This window comes from Leptosomus discolor, chromosome 14 (assembly GCF_034619465.1).
Source record: "Leptosomus discolor isolate bLepDis1 chromosome 14, bLepDis1.hap2, whole genome shotgun sequence".
Classification (NCBI taxonomy): Eukaryota; Metazoa; Chordata; class Aves; order Leptosomiformes; family Leptosomidae; genus Leptosomus; species Leptosomus discolor.
Window position 1 is genome coordinate 7,087,257 of NC_141404.1, and position 27,048 is coordinate 7,114,304.

Below are 27,048 nucleotides of genomic sequence, written 5' to 3' on the forward strand. Positions count from 1 at the left end.
GCCATTTGTTTGGCTTCTTACTGAAGGTGGGGGTTTTCTAGGAAGGACCCAATCAACTCCACCCGGAAAAATGAAGCAAGAAAGAAGACATGAAGAGTGTTGGAGGGACAAAGCAAAGAGGCAAGCAGAGGGGAAGAAAGACAGAGACTGGACTGGAGGAGTGGGAAGAAAAAATGGAGGAAAACAGGGAAAGTGAAGAAGGGGCAGGAAAAGAGATGCAACAGTCCTGTTCAACGAGACCTGTTATAATCTCTGGGGCATTCAGTTTTCCTAACCTGTGTATTGCTTAAGCTAAGGCTAGGGCTTGCTACATTTTTAAGTGGTTCTAAACCTGGCTTTGAGCTCTTTTCTGGGTAGATTTGGCAAATGCAAGTGATCTCGTTTCTCCTTGGGAGTGTTTCAGGGAGGAGCACTGCAGCTTAGAATATTAATGAATCTTTGTAGTTAGTGGGAACCACTGTCTTTAAGAAGATGAGCTTGTGCATGACAGCTCAGAACCGTGGAGAAAGTGAACAAAGGAAAGGGGGAGAGGGAGAAGCAGAGACTATTGAAATAAGATATTAATAGGTTAGAAAAAGCAGAATTAATAAAGACTTTTTAAAACATGCCATCAAGAACTCTGCCAGTGCAGAATTATTCATGTACATTTACTATTGTTTTTATCTGGCTCAAGCAGTAAGATTTCTACTGCTTCCCTTGGGAAACTTTTCTGCAAGAAAATAATTCCTACGTTGGGAAAACTTTTTTGATATTGATCTTAAATTAGATTTTCTTAATTTTCTCTTATTACTTTGAGTTATGTCATGTTATGCTGTACTAAATTGCCCTCACTTTCTGTCATATATCTATAGATTATTATCACTGTCTACTTAAAACCCTTGCAACGATGCATGCTAGCTATGAGCATGACATACTTATGATCCTAGTGTTGAGCTAACATACAGGCTGAATTTGGTTTGCTCTTTCCTTATGGGCTGTCCCCAAGCATTTTAGCATTTCTTAAAGCTTTGTTTGGTTTGGGAGCGCTTTTCTGGAGAAGAGGCACCAAGACAGTGTAGCACGCAAGGCACCACCACATCGGAACCATGGAGATGGAGCTTCTAAACTTCATTCCTGGACAACGTCTTTGAGTATACAGAAGAAAATAGCCTTGGCTGTATTCTTCTTGCAGTCTGATGTTGCAAACAGGGTCTCACCTATTGTCTGTAAATCTCTTTCAGCTTTACAACTTTCCAGTCTTCTTCCATTCTTCAAACATCTGTGCTTTGGATTTTTTTGTCTTTGCATTTCTTAGCTGTATTTTCCAAACAGAAGCTCATGCTATTATTTTCTACTCCCATTTCTAATGTCTCCAGGTCCTTTCTTGTTATTTTCCTGTTCTGGCAAGCTTTCATAGCATCTCCTAGTCTGCAGATATCGTTACTGTCTGATTTGTTGCTGCTTCTAGAAGATCCTTGAAAATATTGCATAAGAACAGACTTAGCACATGTCCCAGGGAGCATGCCAGTTGACACTTCTGCAGAAATTACTTGAAGGGTAGGGGAAGAGGTTATGATGGTGTTCATACCTGTGGCCTTAACAATTTGGGTAAAGTGACTAGACCAAATTAAACAAGTATAAAAAGGACATCAGGAGTCAGAGGTGACATTATGCCTATGGGAGAGGATGAGAGGGGAATATTAGTCTGATCAAGGGAAGTGGGAAGTAGGCACGTTCTCTCACTGTTTCATGGGAAGAAAAAGATGAATCATACCAATGAAAATAAGCACATGCTTTGGTTGCTTGTAAGATTTCTACTGCTGAGTTGGTTTTAGCATATATTAGTGTTCTCTCAGAATCTCTTCCCCTCACTCTGCTTGTGAAAGCTTGAGCAGAAAAACACACTCAAGTGAAAACAGGGTGCGTGAGGGTGAGCCAAGCTTCTCCTTCCTGGAAGAGGAATTGGGATCTGGTTGTGCCAATTGGGATCCAGCTTTGTGTGCTTTGAAAATGCAGGGAAACCTTCCGTACCTGCCTGGGCACCCTAAGGTGAAGCTCTGCTGTCGGTTGGCTTGTGCCACCCTGGAGGCTGTGTTTGTCTCCTCCGGATGAGATGGAGGGTTGGATGGAGCCATCTGGCAGGTTGAATCATAAGCCATCAGTTGGGTCACCTTGGGTTTCAGTGCATGTGCTGGGAAATAGGACTCCTAAGCCTCAACCACTAGTTCTTCCCTAGGCTCTTGTTCTCCCTTACCTTTGTGGTGTCGTTCTGAGACATGGGATATTCAAGACAGTGTAGCTATCCATTAAGTGAATCCCACTGAGGTTCAAGATACTATCACAATACGAAAAATGGTAACAGCACATTTAATTAATTCTTTCCACTTCAGTTTTGCTTTGGCACTTGTCTTCATGGTGGATTCTGTACCACTACCCTGGCTTAGTTTAGCCAAGACATAACACACCCGTTTTCCTGTAGGAAGTGCTGGGCTCTTGCTCTCCGGGCCAGGTGGGATTCCTGCCATTCTTACCTTCCTGGGTCTTGTCTGCATCTCGAAATACTCGAAGCTGTGGTTAGGTGTCACTTATGGCTACTGATTACTGCTTCTTAAAATTCATCTATGTCCGCAAGTCATTTAAAAAGCATTTTCCACATCTGTCCCTGGGTGCCCCAGCCCATCAAACTAAACCACCAATCTGGTTTTCCACAGCTGTCAATTTTGCCGGTCTTGTTTCCACTCGATTGCAGGGAGGAAAGCAACAACTGTGCAGTGTCCAGTTTTCCATTCTTTGTCTCGCAGCGAGCTGTCAGGATCTGGCGTGGTTTGCAGAGCCTCCTCCGTTTGAAGTTGTGGGTTTTTTTTTTCTTTCTGGCACTTCAAATGCTCTCAGGGCCCCCGAGGTTGAGAACTAGGTTTGTCAGACAGAGAGGTCAGACAAGGGTTACCGATGCTATCGCTTAGGGGCGAACTGTCATCACCAGACTCAGAAATTATGAACGGGGTGCGGAGGGGGAGACCTCAGTAGCTGGTGCTGCTGCTGCTCCAGAGATACCTGGGAGGAGTGTCAGCTCCTGATGGTGCTGCGGCTGTTGCAGAGCATGGGTGGCCCCAGGAGAGGGGCACAAATGGGAGCTGTCCCCAGAGGAGAGCAGCCGGCAGCTTCTGCTGGTGCTGCAGTCAGAAGCTGGAGCCAAGGCCTGTTGATGTTGGTGGAAGGATTCATGTTGCTTCTGTGCTCATAGATCAAACCCTACCTGCGCAGCACGTGTAGGAAGAGGGACGATGTTTAATTCTTAGTTATGTCATTGGACTTGAGTACACCGGCCTTTCCCATTTTCATACTTAAGGCACTGCTGAATGCTTTCACAGTGGAGGGTAAAAAGTTTCATCCCCTTTTTCTTTCTCTATCCCCACTTTCTGCCTGTGCTTCGAGCACTTACCAGTGCTCACTTGGAGAAGGAGGAATCAAGAAGTGGCTTTTTCTGTGGCAGACACATTTGCTTCTGTCTTCTCTGCCCAGCCATCTTTATTTCCCTTTTCTTCAGAAAATGAATGTATCATCTTTGTGCTGTACTCCTGCCTTGTAGATCTGAGCAGCAGGCAGCAGGCAGCCTTTGACATCCACAGGGAATCTAACCAGGTAGAGACGATGTAGACTGTCATGTAACAGTGTGGAATAAACTGCATGGTACCAAGGAAGACCCTGGAGTTCCTCTTTGGTATCTGGGAAGGTTTTCTTTTCAAGCCATTTGTGTCACTGCAGAAGGAGTTAAGCATGAATGAATTATTTTTGTATTGGTTGAACAGCATAGTATTTATTCATACCTGAATCTCCCTCAAAAATGCATGCTGGAATGGCTACTTATGGTTTCTGTCTATGGTGATCAAACACTATGTAAGCAGAGGGTTTCTCAGTAATTTATCACACAATAAAGTCTTAGTAGTGTGGGAATGACTGTGCTGGTGGCTGCACATACATTGATGGATTGTCTGCTCCATAAACACTTAAACCTTGTTAAAATAATAATATGAATAGGTTGCTCAGCAGTAACAATACATACAACACTATGCAGAATATAAACCAGGCTTAGAGATAAACGCTTTTGGCATTAAAGAGGTTTTAACCTAAGAAGATGGGACCCATGAGGGGAACATTTTAAGTTTTATCCTACTTTGTAATTGTAAATTCCCTTCTAGCAGGGCCTCATTGGTAACAAGATATATATTGAATTAGCTAAACAGTTAATTGATGAAGCTCTGGCTTTAAAATGAGTGCCTGTAAATAATGGATACAGTTCATCTGTGGTGTCCAGTAACACCAGTGAAGTCAGTGAAATTACACCAGGATTGAATTTGATTCCTTCTGTCTTTGCTTATCAGCAATACAACTTGCCCAGACGTTTTATGGGGAAGCATTTGCCTTAGGCTGTTTATACTGGCTATGCTTAAGATTTGGAAGGGGAAGGAAAAAAAAGAGCAGCTGTAGGAAGAAATCACAAAAATACTTTGTGTAATGTTCTACCTCCTTTTTCTCTCTCCTTTAATAACAGGGCAGCACACTGAGAAAGCGGAAGATGTATGAAGAATTCCTGAGCAAGGTCTCCATTTTGGGTCAGTTGCCTTTGGACTTGCCTGTTAGTTCCTCTGTTATATGTGTTGGCAGAATGAATTTTGGTCTTTGATGGCACGATGAAAGCAATGGTGGTCAAACAGAAGGTCTCATGGTTGCATCGTTTATGAAGGAATGAAAGCGTAAAGGGCTTTTTTTAGGACTTGTTTTTCTCATTCTTTGATATGCACTGAACATGTGTTTGAAGGACAAGTATTTCTTTAAATATGGGAGCAGGCATGGACTGGTAACCTTTTGGTAGCTGCTGTTGCAGTAAAGACCATGTGGATAGAGGAGAAAGCAGTGCAGAGTTATGAATTTGTCAAAAAGTTTAGTTACATCCTTACAGGTGGCCGGTGAGAAGCTTTTCCCTGCAAGAATACTGTATTTATGTGCGCTAAACAAACTAACCTTACCAATCAAAACCGACTGATTTTTTTTCTTCTGTGTATTTTATGGCCCCTGTCTCACATTCTTAAAACATCTGTTTAGCTTCTTGTCCTTGGATTTTGTTTCCCTTTGATTAATGTGATAGCCACGAAATTTGGACATGTTCTTGATAGCCTTCAGTAGGAAAAACAACAAACCCATAATGCCTGACCAATCAATCACCATTAGGAGAACAAAAGCTTCTAATAAGGAAGACGGTGTTAGACAGTACAATGAAATGTTGATTCTGTAGGAGAAGCATCATGTTTCCACTGGGACTATTTTGAAAAAAACAGTTCAGGATTAATTTATAATTATAAATAAAATTATTTATATAATTATTTATATTTCTACTTAAACACTTTCTGTTTCTTGTTTATGTTATTCATCTCCCATTTGAGCTTAGGTACGTGAAATATGAGAGTGTCTTAGTGAAAATATACTTGAACTTCTGAGACGTGCTGTCCATGAAATTTTCGGTTATATTTGTATACTTAGGGTAAGGCCAAGTATGTTGCTCACTTATTAATGAAGTTTTCATCATTTAAATGTCTTCTTTTATGCTTAATTTAAATCTTCCTAAATTAAGAGCACAAATTATACTAAATTACAATGAGTATTTAAAGAAAAAAGGATCTCTGCACCTGCACTAATGAGAAGCAATTACAACAATGAGACATCTCAAAACAATTTCGGAGTAGGAAGGTTATTCAAAGATGTGCTTCCTTAAACATGCGGTTTGCAATGTAATTATATCCTAGTTTGTAGTACAGCTTTTGAATCTCAGTAAAAAAAGAGGAAGGACTTCAAGATTTTAACCTTTTTTAAGTACAGAAAAGCAGTGGAGAAAATAATGCATCATTTCAGAGACATGGAGAATTTAGGTGAAATCTGTACAGATCTGTTTCACATGTCTAAAAAGTAGATGGCTCCTGGGAAACAGAAAGGTGTTTTAGAAATCTCAACACAGCACTGAGAAGTCAACTTCACTTTGTGCCTTACTGTGGTCAGAACTCAGTGATTTCTTGTTGGAAAAACCTCTACTGCTTCTTACACATATTTTTTCAAGGTCTGTCTAGTGTCTGTAACTAGCCATATAATTGTAGGAGTCATATTTTTTTTAAATCTAAGGATTTTTTAGATTATCAGTAGCTGCTTATAGTGTGTCAAACGAGATGTGAGAAAACCAATTGTCTTAAGTATTTCTTCTGGAGTTTAATTAAATGTAAAGACATGAATTGCTACGTACAATTTAGAAATTGAAAAAAATTGCATATGTTCTATTTTATTTTATGCTTGACTTTAACTCTGCAACTAAAACTTTAGGAGTTTTATCGTGTACAATATTCTATATAATGCTCTGTTTGCAAGAATCATTAGCCAAAGTATTTGTAGTGCTACAATTCCCTTAGACAAAAGAGAGACACTTCGTGACTAGAGCTAGAATTAGCTTTAGATTTTTCATAAAGCCAACTTAAGAAGATATTTCAAGAGACTCTTTCTTTTCATTGTTAATTACTGAGTTCTTTTATTTTTTAAAAAATGAAGAAGCCTACTCTAGTCTGTATGAAAGAGTTTTATGCTTATTTTTAGTCAAACAGAGCACTTTTTGAATGTTGCATTGACTACATGTGCTTGTTCTTTGATATTAATTCTTCTGCTGCAAAAGTCACAAATACACCAGGAAAGTGCATTAGTGATTATAGGTGAGGAAAATATTAGAACTTGTCATTTCCCAAACAGCAACAGAAAGTGGCATAAAACCATCAAGACGTATGTGTGTCAGGCAACTCAAAACTTCCTTTTGGTGCACTGATCACTTCTATCTGGTTTTGTTACCAGACTCAGTGTACACTTCTGAGCTCAGCCAAAAGGCTTGTTAAGTTTTAAAGAACAACTCTTTCAGCCTCACCAATACTTATAAGCAATATTTTGAACAAAATGGTGAAACCAGAGTCTGAGAGAACAGCTCAGGTCTAATCCTGGTGTCAGAAGCCATGTCTTGACTCATATTAATTCAATAATTCATGATAAATAAGGGTCAGCAGAACTCTAGTATATGCATTTTAGCCCAGCTTTTTGAGGCAGTGAAGGTTCTGTCATTGTATTACCTGTTTCTTGTAAGAACTTTTAAACCTGTCACTTCTTTCAGTCAAATCTGATAAAAGTACAGAAGTTCAAGCACAATTCATTGTCTTGAATTCGCATGCAAATGGATAGAGGAGAGGGACACAGGTTGGCACCCCTCCTTTCCCTGAGGGCAGGACAGGTACCGTTCTTCCCTTAGCCAAGGCAGGAGGAGGGATGCAGCGGGACAGTGACCAGTCTCGTGCAGGCTGTCTTTTGCCGTGTAGGTATCACAGGGGTTGTGGCAGCTGCAGGTGGGTGATCAGGACACCAAGCCCCGAGAAGCAGGGAAGGAAAAGAAAAACACTTTGTAAACCATCCCGCTGGGAAGTGAAACAGAGGTGCCACTTCAAACACCCATACTGAGCCTCTGGTCTCGCTGCCACCCATGCTACCAGGGTCCTGCCCTTGGCTTCGGTGGTGCATGGTCTCAGCCACGGGTGAAGAGTCATCTTTTAGACTGGCACTTCTGCGTGGCTTATCTAGCAGGCCATCAGAAACTGCCTGAGAGCCTCTGACGAAAAGACAGTAGGGCTTGTTCTGACATCTAGTGTGGGATGTGGTAAGAGAATCTCGGCGCTCCCATATCGCTGGTATCTCCAAACAGCTCCTAGGCTGCTCCAATCCACTGCAGCATCAGGGCAGCGCAGATCAGATCGCAGGCGTAGGGAACCAGAGCCAACTTTTCCTGTCCAACTTTTAAGATTATTATCTGGGTGATTACTGAAGTCTAAGATACAATGAATAAATACATTCGTGTTTCCCAACCGGAGGTTCGTGCGAAGTGCCTGGATGAAAGAAATGTTTCTTTTATAACAGAACCAGGCGTAGCAGAGCTGTCAGTTTAGATACGAATCTTCAGCCAAAGTTAGAGTCTTTTCATAATAAAGATTTATGATCTTCAATATTTTAGAGTCCCTGGACAAATGGGAGCGGCTGACAGTGGCTGATGCACTGGAACCTGTCCAGTTTGAAGATGGAGAAAAAATTGTTGTGCAGGGAGAGCCCGGTGATGACTTCTTCATTATTACAGAGGTAAGATTGGCATTCTGGTAAGCTTTTGTCATTTCCTGGTAAAGATCAAGGCTTTGTATTAAGAGACATTTGGATTCCTTACTTCAGTATAAATCTGAACTAACTCCACTCAAACCAGGAGAATGACTCAAAATTCAAATTAATTCAGGCGCTGGTTCCATGGAAATGTCTTAAGTGGGATGATCCCTAATTTCCAGTAAATGGAAGATGCAGAGGAATTTGAGGTGTGTCTAGTGTCTTTACCGTTTGAAGGTTTGTTTTCTACATGATATTTTTCTTGTTCCAAATTGCCAATACTTCATCCAGGCTGGGCAGACACACAGTGCATTGATCGTTGTTCCCAAAGGGACTTAACAGGGGAAATCACAAACTAACATCTGTAAACTGGAGCAGGAGACCTGATCTGAAAATGGATAATTTGTTCTTTGTTCTGCCTTAAACTCTGTCCAAATGGCTGAGCCCTTTTCTTGTTTACCCTCACACAGGCAGACAGATCTGTCAGGCAGCTGAAAATGCTGACATCTTTTTGGGAGATTATCTGACACGTCAATTCCACCATCTCACTTCTGCAAACAGATGCTGACGGGGTTTTTCCTTCCTGTCTGACATAGATATTTGGATCCTTGGTATCTTATACAAATACCTAGGCCCTGTGATATAACAAGTTATAAGAAGGTATTAGAGAGACTCAGACTAAGGATAACAAGACAGCTTTAGGATATGATTGTATATGTATTGAAGGAGGAGCTTTTCAGTACCAGCTGTGAGTGTTCATACATAAATATGTAGACTGGGAACAACCAACATATGGCTGTGTGGTGACAGTTCAAGTCCACATGCCAGGCCAGAGGTTGCATGACCAGCAATGAGGGAGTGGTGGCACAAGATCTAGGAGGTAATCTGAATGTCTCACTGTGGGAGAAGGTGGGTCAGATGGATGTAAGGAAGTTGGTATCATTGTGTTGCCTTGGCATCCAGCTGTATGTACACAGAATACATCTCTGGCTCCGTCAGGCTGCTGTGTTGTGGTGTGATTTAGGAGGAAAGAGACCATGCTCCACTCAGGTGATAAAGGACTTGTACAGCGCCCATTCCAGATGGTTTAGAGGCCAACAAGTTTTTCTTTGCTTGCTCCTTATCTGTGGATTTTTGGACAGGTGCCTTTATCCAAGGCAGCCAGAATTTGGTTCATAATCAATATCTGACACTTAAAATTCCATCCTTCTTTCCTCTTGAGTGTTGGAAATACATATTTGATTTATAAACATAGTTTCTCTTCTGATGCTCACAAAATTGTCAGTGCAAATAGCTGCACCTGGCTATCACACAGTGAGACACCTAAGGAACTTTAAATAAGTGACGAGCAGTGCCCCTTCAAAACAACAGTGTCAGAATAAAAGAGACAAGGTATTAGATAGGGTTGGTTTTTTTTTGTTAACAAGATATTTATTATATAAGAAAAATTTAGGAAATAGAACTTTTTTTTTCAGAAATATGGAATTTTTGTTTCTATTAGTGTTACTAAGTGTACTGTTATTCCTTGCGGCAGCATGAGACTAGGAAAACCTAATTTTCTTAGCCATCGAATCCCATGTGGAAAATTGGCAGTTTGCTTAAGAATTACCAAGAGCCTTTATTTCCCCCCTCTTGTTGGAACAGCTGTTAAGACTTGAATGGGTAGAAAAGTATTAACACTGCACACTGCATAATGATAAAGTATCTGCTCACCTCACTCTTCCACTATAAATCTAACGTAGTTTCTCACTTTGGAAATTGCCTGTATTTTTCTGCATTAAAGAATGAACATCCAGCATCAACTATTTCTTGTGCTGCAGTAGTGTTTCTGCCTGCTCACACATACTTTAAGCTTTGTGTTTTAAACCTGACTTCACAGGAGCGTACATCTTTGATGTTAAACATTTCTGCAGGAGAGTTGATGCGAGCTGCCAGGAACACATTATTCTTACAAACTGGTTGAAAGTAGTCTTGGCTGGTTTGTTGTCACAATATGTTGAAAAGCCATTAGCTTCTTGCATATGTTTTTTGATGTTTGTGGCCTTATAATCCAAAACACTAGAAATGCAGCCAATTTGTTTGGCTGCTGTATATGTAGAAATCATTTTGTGTGTCACCAGAATGCAGTCTCCTTTGGAGCACAGTATGTCCAGTAGTACAAAGCTAAACTTTGCCACACAATTTTTGGGCAAAGGACTTACTTATTATAAACCGTGGTCATACATGGCATGCATTAGACAAATTAGTTAGCAATTTACAAAGCTTTGGTGCACCAGCATCACAGATACTGATTCCAGCTGGGATCTTGTGACTCCTATCACAAAAGCTTCTCTAAGACACCCAGGACTCCCATATGGACTTTAAATTGTTAGCACAGTTTTGTATGAACTTCATAAATTAATCGTTCGTTTCTGGTTAGCCTCCAGTGCTGCCTTCCTCTGTGACATCCCTTTGGGATACCATCTTTGGTCCTGCAGAAGGACAGAGCCTATAAGCGAATGGGCACCCAGGAGACTGGAGAGCAACCTTCAGTCTCCTTCTGAAAGGGAGACTTCCAGCCTCGGTGATGATCAGGACAGCAATTCCTGCTTTAAACCAGGAATATAATCCTGGTTAGTTTGGACAAGAATATTTAGTCTCCCCCTTCTGTCAAGCAAGCACAGTCACCTTTTCTCTGTTTTTCTTTGTATAAACATTTTTTCATGGCTTTCTGCCCACCATCTTATCTCCAGTGTTGGACAGATTGTAGTAGGGTGCAGGTTATTTGAGGTGCAGGCTGTATGCATGAAAATGGTACAGTGCCCCATGGAGAGCAAGGCTGCAGCAGGAGCTCAGCCAAGTTATTAGAATAACAGAAAATATGTACAGGGAAGAGTCACAGGAAACCAGGGCTTTTTAAGTTCACTGCTCACAAAGCTGTTTATGGTTCATTTTTTGTTAAAAAGTCTAATCAGAAAAGTATTACCCTGAGATTCCAGGATGGCTACAGTTTTTCTGCCATCCTAAATCTTCACAGGCACCAGTCAGATGTTTACTTGCAGGAGGTTGGGTGCTTTGCCATTTAAATCTCAAGCAGCCTTCAACAAGATTTAGTTTTAGTGTTTAAAGGCTGCGATTTTTTCTGGAGATAGAATTATTTTAATGTTTATACCATATTCCTTAATTTGAAAATAGGATCAGAAGTGAATGTCTGCTTACAAAAGCAAGTAACCGCTGCTGTGAGATTGATTTACTGCACTTGAAACTGGTAATTAAAAAAAAGAAAAAAGAAGCAGCCCTGCAGTTTCTGTATTTTCAGATATTTCCAGGTCTTATTTTCCCACTATGGTTTTCACACAACAAACTCGGGCTTTCCCAGACCAGACAGATGTGGAATGTATCTGCTGGATTCCAAGGTCATGGAATTATCCCATATGAGATTCCTGGCACAGAGGTGAAAAACTTTAAGCACCATGAAACAATTGTTGCCATAAAGAATTATATTTTGGCAAGCGTAAATCATAACAGATGTACAGTTTCTAACAAATAAATTTGCAGTTGTATCGTACACTGCCACACTGTGTACCCAGCAGTAGGGAGGATTTATTCCTCTGACTTCAGATAACGCAAATATTTTTAGCTAGTGTTTTAAAGTGGTAGCTTGCAAAGGCGTGTGAGCTTTGCAGAGTTAAATATCCCAGCAAATGTTAAGTACCTTTAAATGAAATGCCAGTTGAACGGGGGTTGGTTTTATTCCCAACTTATGCTTTGCCACTGACTTCAGCTCGAACAGTAGTTCAGACTAGTGTAGTAGTGCTCTGAAACTGGAAAAAAATGAGGGTTTTGCCGTTGTCTAGGTTACTGAGAAAGGTAGTGACAATAGTATTAAAAATAGCAGTTATGATGATGTACCACTCTCTTAAGTTCAGCTTCAAACTTGGCTGGGTGGCACAGTACCTCGAAGTCCCTAATGCAGCTGCCAAAAATGTGGGACCTGCAGCCGGATAGCGCCCTGCTGGGTTTTCCAGCTCCCACCCCTCCCCACGTCAGGTCATTTGGAGCTACTTGTCCGTATACAGCACACAGATACTGTCACGGGGCTCCACCAACTGTGCTCGGGGAGTCTTTTAATCTCAGCTCCACAGTGAGAGCTTGCTGAACTGCTGCCATATGGCCCTAATACTCCATAAAGTTTGACATGGCTTAAGAAAAATGCGTGCACAGACACAAACATATGCAGGTGTGGGAGGAGAGAACAGCAAAAGGTTTATAATAGTGCCACACTGCGCCCGAAGAGCACATCTTGTAACTGTCCTTTAGATGTGCTCTCTGTAGCCTGTCATCTCCTTGGGGGACAGTTTGGTTTAACTGGTGCAGAAAGCAAAGAAATAAAACGGCATGGGAAGTAAAACATTTCCAATTAATAGTTGATCGAGCTGCCCAGCAATAGCATGCAGCAGCCTAAAAATAAAAGACCTAAAAATAGAAGATAATTCATAGGAGAAAATTCAAGGAGAAATGGACCCATTGTATCAAGTAGTTTCACATTAGATTTTTTTTTAACTTTAAAAACTAGTATATTTAATTGCAGATTAGTGCTAAGTTACAGGGGGTAGTTGCACCCTCCTCTGCAACTCCTTTGTGAAATGCACTTCAAAAAAGCTGGGGCTTTGTGTTCTTTGTTATTATCCTGATGGACAGAGAGGAGGCAGAGTCAGGGCATCTGATTTTCAGTCTCACCTGTATCATTGGTCCAGTCTGTTGGCCAAATGTTACTCTCCCTGTTTCCCCATCAGTGGGAATAATCCTAATGACACTCCATAAAGATCAGCAAAAGCTCAATGGGAAAAGGCATAAAGTATCCGTCGGGACTGAAACCAGGCAATGGGAATAGCAAAACTGACAAACAAGAGAAAAAAGTCCATTGATATTGCGGAAATCCTTCCAGAGTTAACGCATAGAGCTGTCTCATTGACAGGAATTCATTAAATTAATTGGTAATGATTATTTGTCCAACACTATTCGTGGATGATCACATTGAAGAGAGTCTTGTAATCCTCGTGGGGCTGCTAGCTTTCATGCTGCTGTTGACATTTCAAGTCAGGGCCACAAACTGGCTCCGGTCTGGGCAGGATCCACTGCGAGTTCTTGCTGAGAGCGTACTTGAGATACTGTCCCGTAGGTGAAATCAGTGTTTCCAGCCCTGCTGACACTCTTGGCACGCTACGGAGAGTCTCTGCACAAATGCAGTTCAAAGCCTTGTTAGGTGGAACAGTGTTTGTAAACTCTTCCTGCCATGGTAACATGCACCAACAGAGGAAGGTCCTCAGTCTAACTCGGAAGGGCGCTCCGTTCTTCACAGAATTGGGCCTTTTTGTAGGAAAAGTCGACTTGAGTCTTAAATTGCACAACAAGCATCTGAAGCTTTGTGATTTAAAAGCTCCTTAAGAAGGAAAAGAAAAAAGAAAAATAATAGCCCAATTGTTTCCTGCTCTAAATTGTTGCTCTTTGACTTTCTAACCTAAGAGAGACCCCTTTGACACCTACCCCTGCGACAGGCAGGAGAACTACAAAGTAAACTTCTTTCGTCTGGTTAATGAAGTCACTGCCTTAGGCACACTCTGCTATCACACCTGATAATCTCTTTAAAAACACAGTACGATTAATTATTAATTAGGAAGATGAATGTTGTCTAGAAAGGGAGTTTCAAAGGCTACAATCTGAACAGCTTAGTGTTACCAGGATTTTGTTGATACCAAAAATGTTTGTCAAAGGCAGTCTGCAGCAACTCCTAGTATACCTAATAAACAAAATATACCGAATAAACAGAGCCAGCAGTCACTGAGGGCTCTGTCCTTTGCTATTTTTAACTGCAGAGACGTTGTTTCCCATGGAGCTCTTACAGGAAAGGTACATTCAGTTTTCTTGGTATCACCTACTTGTGCTGGAGCAATAGCATTTCCTTTGGCCCGGCTTCAAAGTTCATCTGTATTCAGGATGGCATTTTTAATGGCCAAATGACGTCAAAGATTGAAAGTTAGGTGTGTGATTGGGTCCCATCCTGATTAGGGATGGAGGTGAAGTATTTGCTGAGTCAAAGGGACTAAAATGTCAATTTAGTCCAGCTCTTGTTAAACTCAGTTTAACTTTGACTTCCGTGGGCACTGGGTCAGGCTGCATATACATGCAATATCCATATACCTGCCATCTGGAGCATGTACTTATCTCTCCTCTGTCAGAAAGGGACAGTGGTTCATAGGAGGCAAATGGCTGCTCCTCTTCTTCCCGCCAGCCATGGAGGACCCGTCTGTGACTGCAGCTTTTGGCCCGTCCTTCCAGTTCTTCCTCTGGCCCCACTAATAACCACCACAATGAGGTCACCTACGGTAAATTCTGCAAAATCTGAAACCTCAGAAGTGATGCACAGTGGAGCATTTTCTTAACAATTTTGTGACAATTCAGATTAGACAATATTTGTAGTCTATTTTAGAACTTTGCAGATTTTGTTCCTCGTTTGTGGCAGAAACCAGGACAACTGTATGTAAATTCTGTGAGTTGCTATGAACCCAGAGACTGGAGAATAATATATAATAGTTTAAAAATGTACAGTTAAAAAATTACTGTCAAACCCAGTCATGACTCAACCTTGAGTCCACAATCAGAATTAAGTCCTCTTGCCTCATCCTTCTCCAAGACCGTTAAGATCAGCTAGCTTTTATATTATGAAAATAAACCTTTAAAAAAAAAAAAAGCCTGATGGCTAGGAAAGCACCGTAAAAGCAATGTACACAGCCAATGGTTTGTTACGGAAAAAAATTCTCACCTGGACTGGCACATTCATGCAGTATGACCAAAGAATTTTAAGAGTCGTAATAACTGTGGTGTACGTTATATGTAACCTTCGAACCAGCTTATTTCATTTTAGCTACTTACCTGTCTTACATGAACATCTCATGAACTTCATGGGTTTATCCTCACCACACCTCTGTGGTGCGGTGTGTGAAGCAACCTCTGCGTTGCATGGCGCGGTCTGAAGCACAGGTACAAGAATTAAGATAGTTCTTCATTCCTGCTGAAAACAATCAAGGGGAATTAGGCACCTTGAAGGTCTGGACCGTTGTGATTTTGCTTACAGAAGGTCTAAGGCAGAGAAACAGTGTTAGCCCTATGGCCAGCATCCCAGGCCAACACATCAGCTGACCATTCTTTTTCCTTTATGTTAAATTTTACCACCCAAAAATGATGGGTGTTATTTTCTGCTGCAGGTTATGTGGAAGCCACTTGCACTTGGTATTGCTGACTGAAATTTGTTTATTTCTTCCCTTGTTTTTATATAAAAGTCTTTCATAAATCAAAGGTTGGCAAATAATAAAAATCCAAGATTATTTACTGGCTAAAGAAATATTTGCAGTGTCTTTGGCTACATAGTTCAAAGGATTTGTCTTCTCTTGGAAAGTAGCCCTAGAACTGCTGATTCTTAGCTGTAACATAAAAGCCGTCCCAGGAATGATGCTATCAGCAGTCCCAAAGGGCTCAAATGGCAGCAGAGGAGCGATATGCTAGTGGTCTTCCAGGACATTGTGACAGAACATTGCTTATGCCAGCATCATGAGGTACACGCAGGACTTGCTGTGTTACTCTGTGTCACTGGGACGTTGGTAAACTTAGGTCTTGAAGCAAAACCACCGGGAGGATGCAGTGTAGCCGTGCTGGTCTCTAAGGCTTAAAAGTAGTTTTCATAGCCTCTCTTTTGCACATGCTATACCCAGTGCAAAAAAAATGTGTATGAATGTTTCCCCAGTTGACTTTTGACATGACAACTTGTGTAGGAGTCTTCAGTCTCATTCAGCTGTAATTTAAAACATCTGATTTGTAAACCCATAAAATTGAAGTTTATGCTGGAAATACAGACACACCCTGGCCTCTTACCACTATAGGATACGTGGAAAACTGGGAGATCATTTGGTGTGCAGAGGAGTAAAACCCGACATTAGTAACTGGCAGTTTCGTTCTTAATATATACATACTCCATTTGAATTTTCAGAAAAATTGGAGTGCTAGATTTGCTCCGTGTTCAAAAGAGCCTGTGACTTTTTATGTAGCTAATACTTTCTTTAAGGCATGGTTGATGCTTTGACTCTTCTCTAGTCTTGTCCAGTGGTGTCTTCCTGCCATGGAAGCCTGCAAAAGCAGCGGAGGTTCCCAGGTAACGAAACACCTTTCCATGTGAGTAAGGAGAGCAGCACAGGCTGTTTACCCCTCGAGGTTTTCAGGAGGTTCTCGGGATCCTTATAAGCTCTTTTGGCATTGAAGACCGAGCTCGCAAGCCCCGATTCAAAGCACTTAGTCAAGGAGATCAAGAACTTTATGGCCTTAGGCACCTTAAATCTAAACTGAAATTAAAGTCATCCACTGTCTCGGGAGTTAGGAGCTCCGTCCTGAGGAGTGATTGTCTTTGAGAAAAAATACTGCAATATAAACAAGACCTGAAATATACTGGTGTCCAACCTGGTGAAAGGGGAATGGAGAATTTCCTAATCCCTGCTTCTCTGGATCATGTTAAAGCTGTCCCTTACTGGGATGGCTTTTGTCCCTCCTCTGCAAAGATACAGATTTGCTGAAAGAACATACCCCTTAGAGCTCATTCATTAGCTGTGTAGTGTGGATTTTGTGGAGCGTGCAAGGCTATCAGCAGTGTGCTCCAGGAATAAGCAACTTTGAGCACATGAGATTTTTTTCTTCTGAATTTCAGAATTTGGCCCTTTAGAGATGGTCCTTTAAATTTGGTCCTTTAAAGGTCCTTAAAAACACAAGATTCACCAACTGAAAGGACTTACAGAGAGCTTTCCTGATCTCTGTGACACACTCTCTTCTCTTCCCCAGTTTGCTCCAAGTTTTATTTCTTGCTCAGAAGCTGTTGCCCTAGCTGGCCACAGCTGCTCGCCCAGCCCTGGTCACAGCATTAGTTATGAGACTTTAATGACGATGTCTGCCTCAGCCTTTTGCTTGGTCTGGTTACTTCAGCATCTACAGAATGTTTTCACAAAGAAGCAGATGGTGGTAGGAGTAATTGGGCCGTAAAACAACATTAACAGCTAAAACCAATTTTCACCAGAAAGGATTTTGCGGGAGGGTGAGGGAGGTTCAGCACTGTTTTCTTGTTTTCTCTCCCGTACATTCAACCCTGCCCCTGCTGTAGGTGGTAGCGCTCTGCACTGTCTGCTTCCAGGAGATGAGCCCTGTCAGGTCAGTCACAAATATGAACAGTTGATGAATAACCCATTATAGAGTCACTTTTATGTTGACTCAGTGGACGTTTCCTGGCTTCAGAGAGAGTCGAGATAATGGCTAGCTTTGTAGAAAGAAAGAATCTCTAAAATGCAACATTTTTTTTCCTTTGTGACTTTTATTGCTTTGTACGCTGACATGTCTGAGGGAGGAAAACTGTGCCTTGTTGCCAGTAATCCACAGCACTTGGCACAGAAGGTCTTTAAAATCTGGCACTGGGATGAATATTAATTCAGTTGTTTTCCCACAGAAGCTACTGATTAGTCAAGGCCAAGTATCACCGAGACAATTCATTAAAACCGAGCATCTGAGCCCACCTTTACTGAGTGGATCTGCTTTTCGTCACCCCTGCGACAGGTGGACTGAATGTGTAATGAGAGGGACAACTAAAATCTTAGATTGGAGTAAAGATGGTAATGCAGAGGGACCCCAATGGCTGGGCTGTGGTGCAACCACTTCCCATCTTTCTGGGCATGGAGCCAGGACAACTAGCCAAGGAGGATCTCGCCCCAGGCAAGGGACTCCTCCCATGGCTCAGAGCTGGTATCCTTACCCCTCTGTCACCATCCCCTCGCTCCCAGGCTTCCCAGTCCCAGTTGGCAACTGGTGGTATGGAAGAGAAGCATGGGACTACCATGGCACCAAGGCTGGGGAGCGCGGAGGCCACTGTGGTGTCCCTGATGAGGGGGGATGACGATGACTGTCGATGAAATCTTGAGTCCCCCAACACATGGTTACGCCTCTATTGAACACCTGCATGATGATCCAGCCTGATGTTAGCTCTGCTGCTGTGGCTCAAGGGCAACATTTTGAAGTCAAAAGACTATAAAACTTAATGTTTTGATTCTGAAAAGCCTTTCAACAGAAAAGGCTTAACCAAAAAAATGCCAATTTTTTATTCTTTGTGCAAAACCCGCTTTATTTCGCCAGAGTATTGCAGGGGTCTCCATGCATGAAGCAAATTGCAGTTGGTGCAGTGTTTTCTGCTTCTTTTGGCTTTTCACTATGTTTACTGGTCTCTCTCTGCCTGAATCTTGTCTTCCATCTAATAGCATTTCTTTTACTTCAAGGAGAATACATAGATACAGCACAGGTTTCATGCAGACTGTATCAAAGAAACACTGAAGGGGAAGATTGTCTGAGATACTGCAATAGGAGGATGAACAAAGCGGTTGAAAAGGTCTTCCCATGTCAAACATCTAGGATTTTAAATACTGAACGATCAAGGCAAAGGTGTTTCCTGGTGATTAATGACGGGCTGGGTGTAGTCATGTCTGGGCCTTAACCCTGGCCTCTCATGTATCCCTAGGAAATGCCCTGTGGCTCAGTTGTTTCTGCTGTTTTAAGCTACACTTGGTTTATGATTGATTGTCGTTTTTAAAAGTACCTTTATGTTTTTGACTATTTTGGTGACTGCTGTAGGCAGCTTTGTTCCTCTCTCTCGGGTCTGGATGTTATTCCTCAAGTAATACAAACGTGCCGAAGTAGCAGAAGTGGTGGAAGCTTAGACATACAGTCGGTGGTCTTGTGCAGGTGTGATACCACTGGTACACGCAGCGAACTGCAGATCGTTTGATACCGAGTGCGGCCGTAGAGCTAACGTGTAGGATCCATGCCAGCTGGGTGGTGACGTTTGCTTTCCAACTTTGCTAGATTGCAGCGTGCTTTAGTGTTGGTGAGCATTATGGCCAATAAAATCCGATGCATTAATGTTATAATGACAGCGTAATGATAATCATACACATTGACTCTGCGGTTGTGTCGCTGTAAAGGCAGTTTTTGCAGCACTGCTCTCTCTCAAGGAGGTCGTAAGGGTATCACGGTGCACACGTCGTTACTCTGCTGCTGCCTTTTGAGCTCGTTTGACCTTGCGTTGTTAATCCGAGCGACACTCCCAAGGTGCTGGCTCTCTGAAAATCCACTGAAATCAGTGGCACTCAGGATTTCCAAGTCACAGCCAAATTTAAAAAGCTGAATGTGTAAAATGTTGTATATTTGTTTTCAAAAGCTCTCAGTAGCTCATTAGCTTGGGCATTGTCTCGCCCTGTAATCTGTGGTGAACCCTAATGGATGCAGAAAAGAGCTGACTTGCCAGAGATAAGCAAACCAAACAAGCGCCGCCTTTTCAGGCAGTGCAAACCCGGGGTCTGCTCTCGTTGCCCTTACCCGCTCAGCAGGCATTGCAACAGGCGCATCGTCAATGATAGCCACAAAGGGAAAGCTGGCCAAACTGGACCCAAGTTGGCTGAGGTTTCACATCAGACAACCGAACTGATTTAAACGACTATTTTTTAAAGTGGAGGGTGAAGCATCAGCTGACAGATCATAGCAGGCCTTGATCGCTATTTCCAGGAGTGTTGTAGCATCGGGAGCTGTAGCTTTTGACTCCTTAATTTAAGGTAGTGATTCGGAGATGCTCTATGAATGACTTAATCGCATGCATGAACCAGTAAGCAGTCAGATGTGATTAAATAAGGTGCAACTTACGATGGTTGTGAGAAAATTGCCCAGACAGTGCTTGTAGATAGGTAAATGGTGCATTTTATGAGATTATCTGGAGAAACAGGCAACCGGAGGAAAGGCATATGTGCCCAAAGGCTCTTCTCCCTTTGCGAGCTGTGCTCGTTGGTCTAATAAAAGACACAACTGCCACAAACCTCGTCTTGCCTGCAATTAAATAAAATACTCCCAGAATCCTACTGTGTGAAAGATCTTTTCATTCATTTCAGATCTGCCCTAGCTTCCATCCAGTCCCGTCTGCTTCGCTGCGTGAACAGGAGCGTTTTATGCCACTTCACAGCCTCTTCCTTCATCTTTTATAGTAACTTCACAAAGATTGAACAGCGACATATAACAAGGGTTTGTGTGACTGTGGAGCGAGGGGAAACTTATCTTTTGAATGTGTGAATTATGAAGTGTGTGGATTAACAAAGTGAGAAAGAGCAAAGGTACGTTCATAATAGCAATTGGTAGAGTTAATAGCAATAGCAGATGGATCGGCCTGACCTTTTCCATCTCTAGTTCTATAGACTGAACCGCTCTTTTCTGGTTGATGGTGAAGAGGAAAACAAAATAAGCTAGAAAAACTTTCTAAGCTCCAGACTAGGATAAAATGGTAACATTTTGAGGGCATGGGGAAAAAAAACCCTCTCTTTGGTGCTTTTCTTTATAAGTAAAAAAGTATGAAATAAAAATAGAAATAGTCGCTTCCCGCTTATGAAAATTAAAATTCTTTTCTTTAAAAGGTAGAAATTTATTCTGTATACTTAGTGTATCAGAAGGACATAGACATTGATGTTGCATACACTTATGGTAGGATAAATATTCTTCAATTTTAATAAGGATAAAGATGTCCTTTATTACAGATGGAGCCTCACTTGTTTTTACTCATTGCTCTATCTTTAAAATGGGAGTTTAGCCCAACAAAACCAAAACATCAACAAGATTGACTTTTAAACCAAAAAGTTTTTAAAACAGTGCTGAATTTCCTTTCGCACCCGCTGCCCCCGGTGAAGGACTATACTGCACAGCCTGCCCACCCACGGGTAACACGGACACACCACTGTCCACCACATTTTGCCTTGTGCTGCCCCGGAATCATCCCATCCGATCCGCTGAGCTGGAAGAGAGGAAAAAGTACAGAATTTCAGGTTTTAGCATCATGAACCTTTGCCTTTCATAGCCAGGCTGCTTAGGCCAACTGCTGGCTATAGGATCCGTACGTAAATATAAAAACGGGACTCCTGAAGCAATTAGTGCTTATAAGTATGTGCAGGGTAAGGCCTGGGAATCTCCACGTTGATCTAGATGGGTCACTGTCTTCATGCCACGGGATGTCTCACTCGTCCGTATGGTCCAATAGTTTAAAAGTGAAACATCTATCAAAATCTCATTACTTTGGAGAGGATGGGAACTCATGGATTATAAACCTTCATTTATTTTTTATATCTTAAATTATGGCGCCGTATCTAAGCCATAAATTTTTACAAAACAAACTGCTGATGCATTTGAAAGAGCCCAATAAATACTCTCAGCGCTGTGACAGAGCAGTGACAGAGGGAGTGAGCAGGTGCGTGGGGTGAGGGTGGCAGAGAGGTGGTGATGGCACATTGCTTTTGGAACTGCTACGCTTGTTGTTTTTGCAATAAGATGCCCATATTTACTTGGAGGAGAGGAGAGAAGGTTAATGGTATCGATTCCTGGGAATACAGGCACTCCCCAGTGACTGAAAGGGAATATTCCTGGATCCACCAAAGATCATAATTTCACTCCCAAGTGTCTGCTAGCAGAAAGACATGCCTGTCTGCCTTCAGTTTAATATCATCACAAAGTGCTGATTTATTAAATGGTGTCAAACTTCTTGACAGTCTTTGAGCCTGTGCTCTGTAGGTTTTGCTTGGTGGTGTAGGAGGCTGAAATGGCTGTCAGTGTACAAGACGGTATTTTTTAAATTGAGCAGCACTAAATCGCCTGATCCTGCAAGTCTGGGATCGTGCCGTTCATTTCAGAGAGACTGATCTTGCCAAGCTTTGTGTGCCATTTAAGGGGAAATCTTTTCCACTGAGACCAAATGCTTTTGGGAGTGAGAGCGATAAGCCCCTTGAATCCTTGCTAGATAATGCTCGTGCCTCCCGGGACAGGGCTCAGGAGATTTATTCACTCGTATCATTTACAGCAGGTAGGGTTTGCTAAAGCGCAAGGAGGACAGAAACCTCAAAAACTGTGTGGTGAAGATTTGACAAGTGAAAGGAAATACAGCCATGAAACCAGTGATGGGAGCAAGGGTAGGGGTCAGCACCGAATTCATTTGCTATGACAACTTCATTGAGTATATGGGTAATAACCTCATGTTTTCTGTACTATTTCATTCTGTATTATTTCATTTTAGTCTGTACTGGTTTATTTCTGTATTATTTTTGCCCTGGTTACACCGGTCATCTTCAATTGCACTCTTCCTCTGATACATTCAGAACAGCATTAATTCCAGAGATAAGACACACGCAGACAGATAACAATAAATACATCTTCTTTGTTTCGTGGTGTGGACAGTCTTCCCGCAAAGGTCACTCTGACAGTGCTTCAGGATGTACTTGTGGAGCTGGTGACTGGTGCAAGGAGAGGCCACGGGGTGTAATCAGATCTTGCATCTGGGCGCTCGCTGTCAGGGTTTCAGGAAACTTCTTTTGCTCCGTGATAGACCTGTTCTCACTGGGCAACGGGAAAAGCCTGTGTGAGTGTTAAAACAAGAGTGGAAAAATATGTATCTGGAATACGCATTGCTTTATCCTGCCAAGCCAAGTGTTTATTGTGGAGGCCAGACACATCTGTCCTCCTCCAACAGATATCGTGGTGTTTCTTGGATTAAAAAGGCCGACTGTAGTGGAACAGTGGAAGAAATTGCTTCAGAAGACTGACTTATTGGAGTCCTATATCATATGGACCCTGTCAAAAAAATATTAGCCACAATAAAAGCTGACACTTGGGGAGATGAAAGCAATATTGCTTGATATTGTGATTACCTTTACGGCAGCATGCTCGAGTGGGCAGTGGGGAACCAGGTCCTTTCTTCGTTTGACCTGGGCAGTCAATATGATCACTTCGGGGATTTCTTTCAGTTTATGTAATAAAACATCTGTAATAAAAGGGGTTTTTTTTTTTAAAAAATAGTTTTGGGAAAGAGACTGGAGACATGGATTGCAGACAGCTATTTGGGTCAAGGGGTTAGGTTTTTGCCAGGCTCCAGATGGGGACGCAGAGAAGGACAGGGGCTGGAAGCGATTCTGGAGCTGCATCCATCTACACTGCCCAGGCAGTGAGAACAGCAGCAGTTTAATAGCCGCACCTGATCTGAAGTTGGCAAGAGAGAGACCAAGATACACGTTACTCCCTGTATGGGGTATTTCCGAGAATGCTGCTTTTGAATGTGTGTTTGTTCTGAAAACTTGCAGTAAGTGTGAATAACAAAACTCATTACACTATCTTTGCATTTCCATGCCCTTGCAGATTTACTGGAAGATCTTGGAAAACAGCAGCTTTGGCGGAACAATTTAGTTATATCAAGGATAAGGAATTTTTGCTGGAAACTTGACAGGCACCAAATCACTTTCTTATATCCAGCTCTTCCATTGACTTCTGTGGAGGGCCTTACACTTGCTGTGGCCAGTTTTATGTGTATGGCATGTTTTAATGGTAAATAAAACCCCAAATAAACCCCACAAAAGACCAAACCCAACCTTCCCCTGTACGTTTGGCTTATTTTTGAACAACCTTGCCCAGTTCAGGTGCCCTTGCTCGTGCATGTTGTGCCAAGGATGTGGTTCCTTCTGCCATCAGCTGCCGGGTGTATTAAGAGTGAAGGAACTGAAGCCGAGAAGGGTTTTGTGATTGTTTTCTAACGGACCTGGATTTACAGCCCTGGTGTTTTTCCAGTATTTTTGTAATGCTGATACAGCGTGTAGCTGTGGAACAGCAAATTGTCGTGACCAATGCAACATCTTGACCGTCTGCTATCTGGGGGTTTATACTACACCCAGGTTACTGCTAGTGGGCAAAATGAGAAATTATAACTTTCAGTGTGCCAGATTAACTTGATGTACATCCAGGCCTGTATAAAAACCATCAGCTGCTTAGCTTGTGTCAAACAATACAGTATTTGATTTTTATTTCTGGTTCCGGGCATCAGCAGAGCTAAGATTTACCTTCTCATTTATACAGCACATAAGTTACCCTGGAGAGTGGCCCAGCAATTTGTAAAGTATATGGGCTTAAAAATGACCCTGTTATGAAATAGAACGTGATGCAATACAACGATATTACAGCAGCTTAGTTGTGCTTGTTCAGAAGGAAGCAAATTATGATGATTTGCGACATAATAGTGGATATTCTACCTCTCGTGGTTACTCCTGGGCCCTCAGGTCCTAGAGCAGCAGATGCCAGACCTGAAGCAGCCTTATGTTGCTGTTCGATGGCGGTGTTTGGGACACGGGAGGGTTGTGTGAACGCAGTGCAAAGGTGGAGGGCCGTTCTGCAGAGCGCTGAGCGCCTGTGACTGCATCGAAGCCCATGTGTTTCAGGGTGCTCGGTGCCTCCTCAAGCCCCCCGCTGCGCCTGGAGTCTCACAAGTTTCTTTTGGTGGAAGGAAGCTGCAGGGTATTTGCAGCCAGTGAAGCTGGAGGGAGGTTTGGGCTCCGAGCTGGGGAGGTCCTGCAGCTGGTTGCAGGCACCAACACTGCAATGCAGGACTTGGGTGTTCAACTGCAGAGTGGTGTTTTCCAGTAACTGGCATCAATCTTCCAAGCACAGTCCACATTACTGTGTCTCCTCCCCTTCCCTGTCCTGGTTGGGGCAGCTCAACCCTCATGTGTTACTTTCCAAGCTGAAAATCTTAAAAAAAACCATCAAAACATCAATGTGCTCCAACTGCACTGTCAAAAAATGCCTCTCCAGTCTATTTAAAAATCTTGGCTTTTAAAAATCTTTTAAATTTCAGTTAAAATCAAAATATGTTAACATTTTGCCTTTCCCTATGCTTTTGGTTTGCAGTCAGATCATTTCATGTGTTACTGTAATTTTTTTCCCAGAAAACCAGATCCCTGCTCTATTCCTCTACAAAAGGATTATGCCACAATAATTTAAGATTTCCTCCAGGTCAGAATATTTCTGCATGTAAAACCTCTTTGAAGGTCTAAATAGACTGTAACTGGGTTTTGACATGTATTAGCACGTGTCAAGTGCAGCAGTTATTAAGGGTAGTGGAGACAAGACACATTCCATCTCTCCAAGCGACTGACTCGCAGGTGTCCAGATCACTGCAGGCCCCAAGCGGGCAAAGCCACTAAAAAAAAAAAAAATCACCCTTCGTTGCAACAAGCATTAAAAACTCCCTTTACCAACCATTTCGGGAACAGACCCAGAGAATGATCAGGTGAGGAGTCAGCGCTAGCTGCTGTCTTAGAAAATCATGTCCCAAGATTGTGACTGGGAAAATTGCCTTTTTTTTTAATTCCTTTTGATGTAAACCGTTTCTATGTCTCCTGGAAGGTTCTGAATCCACCCAGAACATATTTTTAAATTCTATTAAATCATACGTTTGCACAGCACGATGTGCATTAGTTACATAGGAGTTACTGAGTTCTGTCCTGTTCCTCTTCCGCGTGAGCTGCACCTGTCTGCACCCAAACAACTCATAAGAGAGTGCCATACTGATGGATTTCTCTTTTATCCTTTAATTCCTTTCATTCATACATCAGGAACTGACTGAAATTGTCATCTCTCCCGCAGCAAACTGAAGGAGTGTGCCGTGCAAAAGGGAATACTCAGGGCTCGGTACTATTTAAAGCATAACAGGTTTAAGCAAAGCCAACTGACTCTCTGCACTTCTGTTCCCAGGGCACAGCTTCTGTGCTGCAGCGCAGGTCTGACAACGAGGAGTACGTGGAGGTTGGAAGACTTGGTCCATCGGATTATTTTGGTAAGAAAATGTAGCTTAAGCATGGCTCAGAAAGCCAGGCAAGGAGCTGTGTCAGGTAGTTACTGTCTTAATTAGTATCCTGCTCTTTTGCAAGCGAGGGGTTACGTGTAGGTCAGCCGCAGCTGCAGCGATACCGAGGGTGAAGCTGTAACCATTCCTTGGTTTGCACCTGTGTAGCTGACAGGAGGCAGATCCAGAATCAGCAGCACAGTGGAAAGCAGTTGTTTTCAAAGGCATTTTACACGCATGCATTATGCATGTGTCATGCATTTGTACTGTCAACAGAATTATGTAAAGTGTCTGTCAGGAGATACATAAAGGGAGATGTTCTACAGCCAAAGCAATGGATGGGGGCTGGAATATGCACCCTCTGAAAAACAGGCACAGGGCGTGTGACGGCGTGTTTATCCCTGTTTCCAGGTGAGATAGCGCTGCTGCTCAATCGGCCCCGGGCGGCCACGGTGGTGGCACGCGGACCCCTCAAGTGCGTAAAGCTGGACCGGCCCCGCTTCGAACGAGTGCTGGGTCCTTGTTCCGAAATCCTCAAGAGAAACATTCAGAGATACAACAGCTTCATTTCGCTCACCGTCTAAATGATTCCTGCTGGAAAGCTGCCTTTGTGTGACCTTGTGCACTTAAGTTTGCTCTGTGCAGCTCCATAGCTTTATGAAGAAAAAACACGGGAAGTGTGCATTTTATGCCTGTTTTTTCTGTTTGTGTCACGTGCTGGATGTCAGTTCAAATCTCATGTATCATGTAAGTAGGAAGACAACTGTTTGGGTAAGACTAGCTTTGGGGAAGATTAGGCTCTTGGCTTGCCAGCAAGATTTTTACCTATTGTTGGATCATATAGCTTAAAACTGTGTTTTTAACTATTTAAAATTCATACGAATTTCTAATTCCCATAGCATCTCTGAAGTTGGTCTTAATCACCTTTTGTCAAGCTTCTTTGATCAAGTGATGTCCCGCTGCTGGTCACTTTTAAAAGACTTTTCACTGGTTGTGGACTGGAGGGTTCTGAAACCCCACGGGGCGAGTGGCAGTCGCGCAGTTTAAGAGGGAAGGCTGGAGGAAGGTTTTGATCATTCCAGCAAGCCAGGGAAAAGTAGAGCTTT

At 42.4% G+C, this 27,048-nt stretch overlaps 1 protein-coding gene across 1 annotated transcript in view; it reads left to right on the forward strand.

Annotated features, from left to right (window-relative positions):
* Positions 1 to 26,553, forward strand: part of PRKAR1B (protein kinase cAMP-dependent type I regulatory subunit beta) — a 99,186-nt gene extending 72,633 nt beyond the window's left edge. The window contains exons 7-10 of the mRNA XM_086472968.1: positions 4,532 to 4,592; positions 8,060 to 8,181; positions 25,852 to 25,933; positions 26,354 to 26,553. Coding sequence (XP_086329094.1) covers positions 4,532 to 4,592; positions 8,060 to 8,181; positions 25,852 to 25,933; positions 26,354 to 26,526 — 438 coding nt within the window. The 3' untranslated portion in view covers positions 26,527 to 26,553. The remainder of the gene's footprint in view (positions 1 to 4,531; positions 4,593 to 8,059; positions 8,182 to 25,851; positions 25,934 to 26,353) is intronic.
* Positions 26,554 to 27,048: the final 495 nt, after the last annotated feature.